At 48.8% G+C, this 14,576-nt stretch overlaps 1 protein-coding gene across 4 annotated transcripts in view; it reads right to left on the bottom strand.

Moving 5' to 3' along the window:
* Window positions 1-5,129: 5,129 nt before the first annotated feature.
* Window positions 5,130-14,576, bottom strand: part of LOC120497017 — a 63,230-nt gene continuing 53,783 nt past the window's right edge. For 2 of the 4 annotated variants that reach the window (XM_039698026.1, XM_039698024.1), the window contains one exon: window positions 5,131-7,555. In XM_039698026.1, the coding sequence (XP_039553960.1) occupies window positions 7,427-7,555 (129 nt within the window). In that variant the 3' untranslated portion in view covers window positions 5,131-7,426. Of the gene's footprint in view, window positions 7,556-14,576 lie in introns of all 4 variants that reach the window. The other 2 variants (XM_039698025.1, XR_005626410.1) reach the window with 2 other exon arrangements.

Below are 14,576 nucleotides of genomic sequence, written 5' to 3' on the forward strand. Positions count from 1 at the left end.
GGAGAGCTGTAGGCACACCAGGACAGGTGTCACACCAGAAGTACTGCCCATCCCTCAGTGGGGAGCAAAGGCCTGTGTCACACACACTCCCAGGCCACTAGAACAAGGCCAGATGCTGACCAGCCTGCCTTGGAGTGTCTGCAGGACATGCCAGGGCAAGACAGGCGCTGCTCCTAGGGGACCCTTTGGTAGAAAGCAACTTTTCTCCGACTGCAGATGGCAACCATGTTCCTTTCAAAGGCGCTTGGTTGTCCCCATTCACCTCCTTACTTGGCATCCAGCTCCCACAGCACTTTCAGTTCCTCCACTCATCCAGGCTCAGAGCTGCTCTGCTGTGAGCATCTCAGAGAGGAACATGCAATCAGTTCTGGCCAACCTACCAACAAACCCAGCTGTTGCTACAGCAGGCACTGATGAGAGCAGCCACAAAAGCAAACACATCTTTAGGCTCCTCATGTGTCTGGAGCTGCCTGCACATCCTGCCCCAGGTTAACTGAAAATGTGGTCAGTTCCTGCCAGGCTGGCATGCAGCTACAGCCAGAGTGAGCTCTCAAAGCATCTACAACTTCTGTTTCCTCACCCCCTTGCTTGAATAAGCCCACTGAAATCTAGCTCAGGAAATGGTGCGATACCGACATGCTTACATGTTCTCATCATCACTGATGTTCAGAGTCTTCCTGCTTCAGCTGCATCCTCTTTGGCTTGCTGGGTTGAGGTTTACCACATGAGGGTTACCCACCACTGGAGGATGCTTGTCCCTGCTTTCCTAACATGTTCCTAAATTTCAAAAGATAATTCCATGCATAACATACCCACCATAAGCTTTCAGCAGTGCTCAAACCAAACTCACTTCGTTCCTATGGCACAGGAACACTGGCCTGCCACCGTGGACAGACCTCACACGCTTCAGAAACCTGAGCCTGAGCTATGCCTTTGTGACCAACCTCTGCACAGTGACCACAGAATGATTCAGGCTCAGCCTGGCTGTGCCAAGGGACATGATGGATGCCAGACAGTCCTGATGAGCCACGGTTCTCCTAGCAGGCCCCAGCACCCCCACACTGAGAGTATCTGTAGGATGCCCATTTGCAGCCATGCAGGTAGGTCAGTGAGTGGCTCAGGTTTCAAGCACTCCCTGAGGAACAGTGCAGGAGGTGAATGGGGTCACCCCCAGCCTCACCATCAAACACATGAGGGCTAGTCACAACTGAGGCCTCCCCAGGGAGAAATTCTGGGAAGTCCAAAGGCAAGGAACATGCATACAAGGCAGTGCTGGCACGGCAGGGTCAGTTGCTGGTGCATGTGCCTGTTGGGAGCAGACCCTGCCACTGAGGAGGGGGCAGAGATGGGACTGGCACACAGTAACCTACCCCAGAAAATACCCCTATGTCACCACCCTCCTCGACCAGAGGTGGCATTTGTGCATGCAGGTTCCCAGGTAGTATTTTTCTTTTTCTTCTTTCTTTTCAAGTCTGTAGCAATGTAAAAACCAAGCAGCCACAGCATCCTGTGGCATAGGGTTCCCCAGTGCAACCACACACTCTGTGCAGCTCTGCCTCTGGGTGTGTGCTTTGAACCTGCCACCTGCTACTTTTATTTGATGCCCCTGAAGTTCTTGTCTGAGAAGCAACAGCATACAATCACACTCTAATTTGTATTGAGATCACCTAGTCTTGAGTCACTGGTGTCCAGGTGCCTGCTTCTCTTTCTAATTCAATGGTGAAAGCTCCCAAGTGCCTCAAGGGCACAGATCAGGCATGTGTAAATTTTTCTTCACTTGATGCACTGCAAAAGTCTGCCAGGTATTACCATGATGGATGAGACTGCAGAAACAGGAAAGAAATGGCACCCTTGCCTTGGCATACATAACCCATCCACATGTCTTCCATGCATCACTGCCTGCAGACACCTGGGAACACACAGCCTCATTCATGCCCCTCCCCTGCACAGGCTCTTCTGCCCATGCTCCAGCTGCACATCCATCAGCATCCATCCTTCCAGAACCACACTTGCACGTATGCATGCTCCTTTATCTTTACTCCTTCAATACGTCCTTCTGATTAAAATATAACTGATATGCCATAAATACAAACACTACAGGCACATAAATGCCACCGTAAATGCACTGTGTCTATATATCCATGCTTTATCAGCACATACCCCATTCAGTCCTAACTTGATACACACCCTTCAATGCATTCTTCCACCCCACACCTTGCCTCAACATGCTATGCAGCTTCCGGAAATGGAAATTCTGCTTCTCAGTTTTTCCTGTGTCATGTTTCAGTGGCGTCCATCAAGCCTGGGGTGAAAACCCCGGCCCCAGCAGCACTGTCAGTTTTGCCCATTTTTCTAGTCAATCCCATAGGTGGGCAGATGGGTGAACACTCAGCATGCAGCTGCAAACAGGGTGGGTTTTCCAAGCAGCACTGTGCCTTGCAGCACAGAGTTGGTGAGTGTGCCACAGATGGGCTGCACATGGAGCCCTGTCAAAGACTGAGCCAGGCAGGTGAGCACAGGGCACCCTGCTCATGGGTGACTGTCAGAGGACAGAGATTTCTGCACAAATGAAACCAGTGAGACAAATATATATAGTACATGTGTGCATGCATGTACATATATATATGTCAGAAAATGTTTGGATAATGCAAAGAAGAGATGATCCTGTGTGCTGGCTGCAAAGGGACTCACATGAAACAGTGAGACAGAATATACATAGTACATGTGTGCATGCATGTACATATGTATCTGTCAGAAAATGTTTGGATAATGCAAAGAGATGATCCTGTGTGCTGGCTGCAAAGGGACTCACAGAGGCTCAGAGTATACATGTAACAATCCAGTTTGCCACTGCTGTGATCTTCATTCTTCTCTGCTATTTTTAAAAGGCCATAGCATTAACCTAATTAATTTACTTTAATTGGAGAACAGTATTAGCTTAAATGGTCCTGCTTAAATCGTAGAGAAGCTGTAGCCAAGCTCTTCAAACAGCCGCTTGTCCCCATTCACCCTCCTGCAGATGGTTAACACAGCTCAGCTGCACTCTGGCACAACAGCCCTGCTCTCTTCAGAGGGTGTTTTCTGCTCTGAAGGGAAACACCTGCACATCTCCAAGCAAGATGGCTCAGAGCAGAAAAAGGACTCAGCTTAGAAGTTACAGGGTCCCATGCTGAGCCAGGACCCAAACCTGATGGGAAGCCAGGAGCTCCAGCAAAGTAGAGGTCCTGAGGGACCCACACCAAGCTGACTGTGCTGACAGTGCTCAGACCTCAGCTGACATCCCTGCCCACTCTGGCAGAGGAGGAAGTGTTTGCACAAGCTGGTTGGAAGCCACAGAGGTGATCAGCCCTGCAGGATGGATGCCAGAAGCCACAACAGAGGGCAGTGGCTACAGCAGGGACTGTGGCTCAAAGACCATAGCTCAGCTCTCATTTCCCTGGTTTCTGCTGATACCTTCTGCAGTGGGCTTTGGAAACTGTTCCCTCATGCCAGGGTCTGGCATCCACAGGAGGCCAACACCCCCACTCTCCTTTGTCAAGTAACAGTGGTACCTACAGCTGAAAAGTACCCTGTAAGATCTTCATGAATACCCCTAACCCGCCTTCCTTGAGCTTCCTTCCCTCATGCCAGACTCCGGCATCCACAGGAGGCCAACATCCCCACTCTCCTTTGTCAGTAACAGTGGTACCTACAGCTGAAAAGAACCCTGTAAGATCTTCATGAATACCCCTAACCCGCCTTCCTTGAGCTTCAGAGTTGTTGCCGTATTGCAGTTTACCACAAAATCTGCCCTGTTCTGTTGTTAACCCAGAGGCGCAGCTTGCAGGGAGAGATGATGGGTGGGCACAATAGAATAAACTCCAAACAGATGCAGGGGGCCCAGATGAGAGCCCAGGGGCAGCAGCAGCAGCTGTACCCCCAGCTCACCCTGGCACTGGGCTGGCTGTGCAATGCCAAGCTGTATGCCAGCTTCCCACTCTTCAGTGGCTGTCCCCTGGCTTTGGAGCACTAGGTGTCCATACTCCAGCCCAGCAGATACAAGGACAGTGCATCCCTCTCTCTGAACACAGAAAACAGACTTAGAACAAGCTTGATGATCAGGGTTTGTGGCGTCATAGCCACCACCACAGTTTTGAACAGCATCTGGGGCTCCAAGTTGGGCGTGGGCAGTGCATTCCTCTCTCTGAACACACAAAACACACTTAAAACAAGCTTGGATGATCAGGGTTTGTGGAGTCATAGCCACCACCACAGTTTTGAACAGCATCTGGGGCTCCAAGTTGGGCGTGCTGAGGGATCAGGCTGTGCTGGAAGAAGCATCCCAAAGGAAAGCATTCTGTAAGGGAGGGACAAGAGCAAGGGCTCGGGGGAGCCAGCAAGGCACTGCACAACCCTTGCAAAATTGGCCAAGGCCAATTAACAAGCTGCAGCTGACAGAGAGGGGAGGATTTCAAGATAAGAGAGATGGCAAGAAGCCTAGAGAAGATCAGAGCTTGGAGGGAAGAATGGAAAAGGCCTCCTGGGAATGAATCTAAGTAGGGCTGCTAAGGGAATTTATGCTAATATCTCTCAGGAGGCCTAGGAAAAGGGGACATAGGTAATAGCCTTGTGAGATGCTAGCGAAGATACAGAGCTAGGAGTGGGGGAGAGACAGGAATTAGCTCAAGTAAATAACAAGGGGTGGGGAATGCACATTACAAATACCCAAGATGGAGCATATAGAGCAAAATCCAGAGAAAGGGATGAACTACAGCTAAATTATGGAGAAGGAAAAGTACTCTGGCTGTAAACAAAAAGGCTGTGGAGACTCTCAGGACAGACATGCAAGACTTCCTGAACTCAAAATTACAAGCCAAAGACCATTTAATTAGTTACTCAAAAGCCAAAGCACCATCTTGGTGAGGGAAGCACCAGTGAGGGACAATACACCATACCTCAAATGGAGCAGGTACACATACAAAGAACTGGCACTCGCTCTTCATTTCCAAACTCATTCACCTGCAGAGGTGGCCTCCTTGCACTGTGGAGTGCTTGGGACTGGCTGGACTGTGTCATAGCTCACTCTACTCCACCCCCTCCATACCCCCACCCACAAATACCCAGAAGATGGCAAATGCACCAGACCCACCAGAAGTGTGAATATAGCAGCTCTTACACTTTCTTTCACTGTGAGGTTTTTAATTTTTTATTTTTCCTTATGATTGAAAAAGAAAAGACAGAAAAGCTACAAAAGTAGTAAAAGGCAACAATATTGGCAGGACATCCCTGTTCCCTGCTCCCACCTGGGGCAAGGCAGCCTGCCCCACCTGCTGGCTGGCAGGACCACAGCTCTGGGCCCCAGCACCTTGGCAGCTCTTGCTGAGCAAAGGCTGAGGCTGCAGGGCCATACAGAAGGCTGCCACCCCAGCCATTTGCACAAGGAATGTGCCTCCAGATGGGTACCAGGCTATGGCTGTCCCATCTCCTGAGCACAGGGATTTGGTCCAAAGGAGCAATGCTTCCTGTCCTGCACTGGGCAGCTTGATTGATCTGGCAGCATTTATAAAGCTGAGGTGCGCCATCAAAACAAGATAAGCAGAATTCTACAGGGGCAGGAGGAATCAGCAGAGGAACTGCGCTCTCTTGGAAACAGGGACTTGCAGGGAACCATGATGGTTTGCCAGAGGTCCCTCACCAGTAAACACAAGTGACCTCTTGGAGGTGGTGCTGGTGCAGGGGGTGGCCCAGCTGTCACAGTCCAGAGCCAAACAGCAGGCAGAGCTGGGACAGCATCAGGACAGACATCCCCTCACCACCTTGCCCAGCTGCTCTGCCTGCCTGAATGACAGGAGTTCGGGAGAAGAGGGGAGTGGGGGATTCAGGTCCCCAAGCCTACAGCCTTTGGACTTTCCCCAGGGGTCTCAGTGAAGGGCCCAGACCAGCTCACTGGATAACCTCCTACTGGCAGCTGGACTGACCACTGGTCTCAACCAAAGAGCAGCAGCAAAGACTCTAAACTGAGGCAAATTTTTAAAAAAACCAAAAATTATTTTGCATTACTCACGGTTGCTCCTCCTGATCTGGACAAACTACTTGCTCCCCCTTGCACTCGGGTACAGGCTCATAGTGGGCAATGCCTACAGCAAGAGGTTTCTCTCTCCACTAGGTGCACCAAGAGGAAAGGCCTTGTTCCCCTGCCTGAGCAGGAGAGGTGAGAGCTTGTTCTGTTAACTCCTGCCTTTGGCACAAGACACACAAATGCCTCAAGGACAGATCTCAGCCCAACACCAGTGGTAGCAAGGCCTAGCATAGTCCCAACAGCCTCAGAACTGTCTGTGGAGAAACATCCCCCACCTTCACTAAAATTCCCCTCCTGTTTCTTCCACCAACAGTCACAAAATCTACTTTTTCCCACTCCTTGCTTCATCTGGGAATATTGTCCCACTGATACCAGAAGAGAGTACCTGAATTTAACAGCTAGCATAAACAAGGAGGGTGGAAAGCTTGCTGGAGACATGAAATTGCTTTGAGTTTGGTGGTACCACTCATCTCCACCATCATGTAGTGGGACAATACTATGGAGAAGTGTTACATACCCCAGAACACACACTGCCTCAGCAGAGGAAACCCATGAGTGCATAGTCGTGCCCAAGTTCTTCTCTTTGACGATGCTGAGAGGACTGAAGGTGGCTGCTGCATTTTCCTGGATAGCTCAACACAGACCTTCCAATTCTAGAATTTTATTCTAACCCCAGATCTACATATGGATGTCTCACTCTCCATTTCAATCTCTTTTTAGACAGTATCACCGAACTGCCAGCAGATCATCTGGAATGCACAGCTAAATGTGCCGGTTACTCCTCCCTACACTTCCCTGTCCTAGGGTTTTCCACTTGAGAGAGCTTGATGTGAATGCAATTACAACAATTCTCAGAGAAGGACCTTCTTGTTTTGCAAGCAGCTGTGTATAGCCCCTTTCTCCAGTCCTGAGCTCACTTCTGAGTGGGAGAAGTGTCAGGTCTAGAGCAAAGCACTGTAGACCCAGGTATCCTTGGGAAATTGAATTTGGTTTCACAGCTTGATCACTCATGCCTGCTGCCATGCAGGTCATACTAACCCCTGAACATCTCCTGGATATCTTCAGTTGCCACCATCCTCATGTTTGACACTGCCTTGGTGGCAGTTCTTGCAGTTTGTGGACCTGACAGGTTTGGTTTGCCCTGAAAGACAAAACTCACTCTCTCTGCCACTGCTGGGATCCATCAGTGGTATGAGAACAGGCACTGCTGCCAGGCCATTGGCTTCCTCCTGCCAGAGCAGCTGCATTGCAAAGACATGTCATTGCCCCTTCTTCTCCCACCCCTCCCCTTGGGTATCACCAGCTCCCCTTCTCCCTGCCAGGCAGGACACTGGTTGATAGTTCCTGAGGTTTTTTGGAGAAACTCCTTCAGTAGGCACATGACGGTTCTTCCACTGGAGCTATCGGGCTCAGCGGCTTCAAGGTGCTGAGGGAACGGAAGGCAAAAGTGGAGGGATCGTACATGAAGTGGGGCGGCGGGCGGCCTCCGTTGATGCTCTGCAGGGGAATAAAAACAGGCATGAAGTCAGTGCTCATCTCAGCTGCAAACGGTGAAGTTCCTGCCTTGAGTGCTTTGTCATGCCGCCCTCTGACACAGTTACACCTCCTTGAATGGGTGCTCATGCCTGCACTTGGAGCAAATGGCACTAACATAAGCAGTGCCAGCGCTTTGCTCGCATCCTTGCTCTTACCCCTCAAGACAAAAAGCAGGCACACCTCCCTTCCTCCAGGACTGAGGTCCCTAGGATCCACCTAGGGCCCATGGCACCTGTACCCACTAAGTTTTACAGGATATACATGACGCATTTAGAGCGCCAGAGTCAGAAAAGCATCACTACCAAAAGGTATCACATCGAAAAGCTAAATTCACTTGGCCTTGAAGTGAGATCTGGTACACTTTTTAGAGCATGGAGACAAAGCAAGTTATCTCTGGAAATGCATTCTTCAGCCCCATTTTTCAACAGCTCTCCAATAAGGATTTACAAACCACTCTTTCTTAAAGTCCCAGGCATGCTGAAGCTCTCCAGGGTTTTGGTTCCACACTCTAAAGTTTGATGAGGAAAGGCTAAGAATTGCTTGGAGGAAAAGATCCCACCCCCAAGGCCTTACAGACTGGTTTTACCATGGCCACTAAAGACCATTCCCTCCCCTTTGGCTCCCAGTGTTCAGAGCAGGTCCACAGTAAGGAGGCCAGAAATAGCCATGTACTCCCTGCACTGTGTGACAGGACAAAAATGCTGTTTTCCACTAGGCTGTGCTAGGATATCGTAGATCCCAGAGGAATATGGTAACAAAGAAGTAATTCCACTCTGTTAAATGTGAAGAGCTATTTCACTGATATTTTCTGGCCAGGAGAGGCAGTCAAAATCACTGCTCTAGGGCCCAGGAGAGTGTTTAATCATGATTCTGTAGAGTTCATTCCCAAGAAATACATGGGAAGTTCAGCAGCTCAGAAACTCATGCAAACGTCCCCTACCCTCACTGCACTTCCAACACTCTTAGGAAGGGCTTTACCACTATTTTCACAGAGGTCAGGAAAAAACCCAATGACAAACAGGTTAGAAAAAAACCCAAAAACCTACAGGGTGGGCAGAGAAGTGATTGAGAGCAGCCCTGCAGGAAAGGACTTGGGGGTGGTGGTTGATGAAAAGCTCAAGGTGAGCCAGCACTGTGTGTTTACAGCTCAGAAAGCCAGTGGAATCCTGGGCTGCATCAAAAGCAGAACAGCCAGCAGGTCAAAGGAAGAGATTCTCTCCCTCTATTCTGCTCTTAGTGAGGCTCCACCTGGACTCTGTATTCAGCTGTGGAGTCTCCAAGAAGGACATGAGATTGCTGGAGCAAGTCCAGAGGAAGACATGAAGTTGTTAAGAGGACTAGAGCACCTCCCCAGTGAAGACAGGCCGAGAAAGTTGGAGCTGTTCAGCCAGGAGGGAAAAAGGTAGCATGGACACCTCACAGGAACCTTCCAGTATCTGGAAAGGGTCTGCAAGGAAGCCAGAGAGAGACTCTTCCTCAAGAATTGTAGTGACAAGATAAAGAGTTATGGGTACAAATTGGAAGAGGTCAAATTTTAGTCTAGACAATAGGAAGACATTCTTTCCTGTGAGGGTGATGAGACACTGGAACAGGTTGCCCAGGGAGGTTGTGAATGCCCCAACCCTGGCAGTACTCAAGGTGAGGCTCAATAAGGCCTTGAGCAGCCTGGTCTGATGGCAGGTGTCCCTACCCATGGCAGGTGGAATTAGAGCTAGATGATCTTTAAGGTCACTTCCAACTCTTAACATTCCATGTGATTCAACTGGGCTCTGTTATGTGACTCTCTGTTCTTTTTCTAGACCTTTCCGAACTAGAACTGTGGTCTCCTTTGCTTAACCTGCACTGTGGGACTGTTCCTCAAAGAATTAGGCTTTTTAGGAACAATTACCAACTCTACTGTCTTACAGAAGACAGAGGTTCATTTGAGCACTTCAGATCCAGGTCTATCACACACCTAACAGCATGGCAAGGCAATGTTTTGATGCCTCCACCTCTCCTCTGCCTGAGTTTTAACTTGTCATCACAAGACAGCAACACACAAATATCCCCTAAAAGCTGTTCAGATGGTTTGTCTCACCCAAACACACACAGCAAATCAGAGTGAGCTAAGGAAGTGTGATGTTTTGATGCCTCCACCTCTCCTCTGGAGATGCCTGAGTTTTAACTTGTCATCACAAGACAGCAACACACAAATATCCCCTAAAAGCTGTTCAGATGGTTTGTCTCACCCAAACACACACAGCAAATCAGAGTGAGCTAAGGAAGTGTCCAAGCCAGGCCCTGAGTGCTGCAATAACTGCAGCAGGATCTGGAAGCCTCTTGTCTCCAAGGCTCTTGGTCACAGCTCAGCCCCACTGGGCAGCAGCCTTTATGTCAGGAAAGACCTCTAAAAGTGTGGGCAGCATGTTCCTGCCTAGTTGGTATCTCTTCTGCAAATTAAGACGGGCACTCGAGAATGGAAAATGCCAACATGGTGCTTGGCATCAGCTGTGCCTGGAGTTTCAGCCAGCAAATCATGCCCTGCTACATCCCCCTGACACCTTGGCCAGCAGCATAAGAAACAAGAGAGGCAGATTTAAGGGCCTTTACTCAATAGCCACCTGCTGTGGGGTTATATATGGTGTATGCTCTGGCAGGCCTCAGAGCTGGGAGGTAACATAGCAACCCCTATTCAAAGCTAAGGGGCAGAATAAATCAGCACATTTGTCCTTCTCCAGAGCAGAGAAGGTCCCCTGCCAGTGCCAAGAGGGAATGGGAACAAAGAACCTGGCAGTCCCCTCCATTTTGAAAGGCCAGACAGGATTAGGGAAGGCAGCTGAATCTGTTCATTTTCGGCAGACGGCAGATGAAGAGGCTGGGGAAAGACGGGCCCAAAGGACAGACAAAAGTCATCTACAAAACTCACCAGGCTTTGGGTGGAAAGCTGTGCTACGGCTCCTCTCTGGGTCTTTTTCTGGGGCCAATGTGTGGGGGAGAGCCTTCCCAGGGCACTGCCAGGACGATGGACACAGAACAGGTGAGGCTGAATGTCAGGGATGTGAGGAGACACAAGAGGATGCTGAGATTGACGGGTAGTCATGCAGCTGCAAGTGAGGCTCAAAATGCACTCAATCCTGCCTCTTCATCGTGGCACCTCTCAAGCAGCCACAAGAGGACCACTGGCTTCCAACAACCACAGACAAGGGCAGAAAGAGAATGGGCCTGTGCCCAACTGCAGGCAGTTACAGGAGAGGCAGTAACTGGACTGCCCTCATCCATAGCAACACCCTGACCAATCTGCACTCCTTTATAACCCTGAGCTATACAGGATCCTCCAACACCCTGACCAATCTGCACTCCTGTATAACCCTGAGCTATACAGGATCCTCGTGCACCTGCTCCTTGACTGACAGGACAGCACCTCTGGTACTGACCTTGCTGGAGGTAAGAAACCTCAAAATCCTTCAACTCTCTTCTTGCAGAAAAGCATTTTTAGATTGGAGTTCATATGCAGCTCTAAGGATGACCAGGCCTGATCTGGCTTAGTCCAAGACACCATTTGGGATCACAGCATGTGGTGGTCTGGTCTTGATGAGTAGCACAAGGCAAAGCTCTGTGGATTCTGTATTTCCAGAACAAAAACGGATAGAGCCAGCTGCCAGAGAGGGGAACATGTTCCTGCCACCCTATTGCTTGGGCCAGCTGCCTCCCTGTAGTCTGGGCAAGCATCCTCGCCAGCCTGCCCTTCTCCTTGGGCACACCATGCCTGGGACTTTGCTTTGACAAGGGAAGGGTGTAAAGAGTTGTTGCCACTGCAGCAGGTCCCCAGGGAGCTTGCCATAAACCTGCCTGACAGCCCCTGGTGAGCAACCCCAGGCCAGCTCCTGCAGAGGCTCCTCAGAGCACAAACAATACTCACTTGACATTAAAGGCTCATGTGTTCACTCTAATGGCATTCGGACAGCTGGGTACCGCTCACAGAACGGAGCCTAATATGGGCCCTGTGCTAATGGAAATCATTAACCAGAGCCCTCAATTTGCTAAGCAATGTATTTACACAGCTGGAGAATGGCCCGAGTCAGACTCACACGGCTGCCACAGGAGAGCACACAGGCTCAGACATACTCTGTCAAACACACGTGCTCACTTGCACATACTCACCTGCCTCAGAGTCTCCCCAGTACACAGGCGTTTCCCTGGTCACTTGTGCACATCCCTCTGTGCATACACAGACTCCTGACTCAGAAATCACAAGGAGGGCTGTTCCACTCAAATCTTGCCTGCCTGTAAAGTAATTCAAGCCATGCAGAGCCAGAACTTTACAGTATCCAGGGGATGGTCTAAGGCACCACTGGCTTGTACAGCTGCTCAGAACACAAGGTAATTCCAGCACCTGAAAATACCCACACTGCCCCGCTACACACCTGATTTGGGTTAGATGAGCTCCTAAGGGAGGTACACATTTCAAGCCACTATGCACAAACCACCTTGGTCAAGGATGCCTCTTCACCCGTGTACATGAGCCTACATGGACACTCCTGCCAACACGGACTGCTCTCACTAATAGCATTATCACCTTTAGAGAGGGGGGGCAAATAAGCAACAAGGTTTGAAACATATCTGAAGTGTATTAACAAAGAAGCACACCTATATATAGTGAGTGGAGGGAGATGCCTCAAAGAAGGCCAGTAAGATCAAACATCACAGAAGAAATGCTGATTTCAATCATATTAGCAGCTCTCACAAAACAGACAAATGCACAACTGTTCCATAAACCCATCTGTAACATAATTGTACATTTTGGCAAGGAAAGAGTATACAGGAAGAAGACAAACATGTAAAGCTAAATCTATTAATATGAAGCCATATTCCTGCTAGAAACAGGTCACTTACTTATATGTAGTCAGGGAAAATGCAGTCAATAACGTGATTTTAGTCTTATGATTCCATACAATTACGGTTCTCCTCTCTGGACAAAGCCAAAGTGAGCACAGGTCCAAGGGAGCTTTCAGCTATAGGAATGACAATCCCCACAGGAGTGGGGAAATGCAGCTACCCAACTCAACAATGTCTTCGAAGGGAGTGATGTGCTGGGGGAGATGGAACACTAAGAGGACTCTTTGGTCCTCTTTCTTTAGAGCTCTAGTATCCAGGTGGGATTCAAAACCAGATCTGCACAACTGTTCCATAAACCCATCTGTAACATAATTGTACATTTTGGCAAGGAAAGAGTATACAGGAAGAAGACAAACATGTAAAGCTAAATCTATTAATATGAAGCCATATTCCTGCTAGAAACAGGTCACTTACTTATACGTAGTCAGGGAAAATATCTCAAATGCAGTCAGTAACGTGATTTTAGTCTTATGATTCCATACAATTACGGTTCTCCTCTCTGGACAAAGCCAAAGTGAGCACAGGTCCAAGGGAGCTTTCAGCTATAGGAATGACAATCCCCACAGGAGTGGAGAAACACAGCTACCCAACACAACAATGTCTTCGAAGGGAGTGATGTGCTGGGGGAGATGGAACACTAAGAGGACTCTTTGGTCCTCTTTCTTTAGAGCTCTAGTATCCAGGTGGGATTCAAAACCAGATCAGCCTGTGCACTCTAGAAGGCCAGTAAGATCAAACATCACAGAAGAAATGCTGATTTCAATCATATTAGCAGCTCTCACAAAACAGACAAATGCACAACTGTTCCATAAACCCATCTGTAACATAATTGTACATTTTGGCAAGGAAAGAGTATACAGGAAGAAGACAAACATGTAAAGCTAAATCTATTAATATGAAGCCATATTCCTGCTAGAAACAGGTCACTTACTTATATGTAGTCAGGGAAAATGCAGTCAATAACGTGATTTTAGTCTTATGATTCCATACAATTACGGTTCTCCTCTCTGGACAAAGCCAAAGTGAGCACAGGTCCAAGGGAGCTTTCAGCTATAGGAATGACAATCCCCACAGGAGTGGGGAAATGCAGCTACCCAACTCAACAATGTCTTCGAAGGGAGTGATGTGCTGGGGGAGATGGAACACTAAGAGGACTCTTTGGTCCTCTTTCTTTAGAGCTCTAGTATCCAGGTGGGATTCAAAACCAGATCTGCCTGTACACTCTGCCAACCTGTCCCTACTCAAGGGCAATCCAGTACAGGAGTCCCTTCTTTTCTACTCTTGGGCCCCAGTGGTTGGGAAGTGCTGCTGAGCTCCATTTAAAGGATGCTGCCTTCCAGTGGTGGGTGAATGATCCCTTTGCAGTCTGTAGACTCACTTGTTAGAAGTCCTTTGGGATGAAAGGCACCATGTAATTGCAAGTTGTAAAGGCGCATCCGATTTCCACCACCACCCTGTGTGGAAAGGAATAAATCCCCAGAACAGCTTTGGCAAGGACAGATGCCTGCCTGGGATGCTGCCTTTCTGTGAGACAGCTGCCTTGCCCAGGAATGGGCAAAGTCAGAGGTAGCACCAACATTCAGGCAGGGCATAGAAAGAGCAAAGGCTGTCAAACTGTCAGAGTAACATTTACAGGTACACTGATTTAAATCCACCTTGCCCTCCTTCCTCTCACCCCTGCTAAGTGCTAGAAAATAAACTTGTTCACTTCTCAACTTCAATGTGTGAAACCATCAGCAAGGAAAGGGGACCCACAGGCCTGCTCTGAGTTACATCTGTAATTCCAAACATGGTTCTGCCCAGGCCACTTCCCAACATCTCTGCCTCAGTTTCTTTAATGCATACACGTCCTGGTTTCTGCTGGGATAAAATTAATTTTCTGCCTAGTAGCTGGTGTATCCTTTGGCTTAGATTTAGGATGAGAATAATGGTGACAGCAATAACTAAAAATATCAGTCTGTTAAGCAGTGTTTATACTAAGTTAAGGACTTCTCAGCTTCTCATGAGAAGGTTTGGAAGGGCATGAGAAGCTGGGAAGCAAACTGCCAGGACATCTGATCCAAACTGGAAAAAGGACTTCTCCATATCACATGATGGCATAAGCTGG

This window comes from Passer montanus, unplaced genomic scaffold, assembly GCF_014805655.1.
Source record: "Passer montanus isolate IOZ18808 unplaced genomic scaffold, ASM1480565v1 scaffold12, whole genome shotgun sequence".
Taxonomy (NCBI): domain Eukaryota; kingdom Metazoa; phylum Chordata; class Aves; order Passeriformes; family Passeridae; genus Passer; species Passer montanus.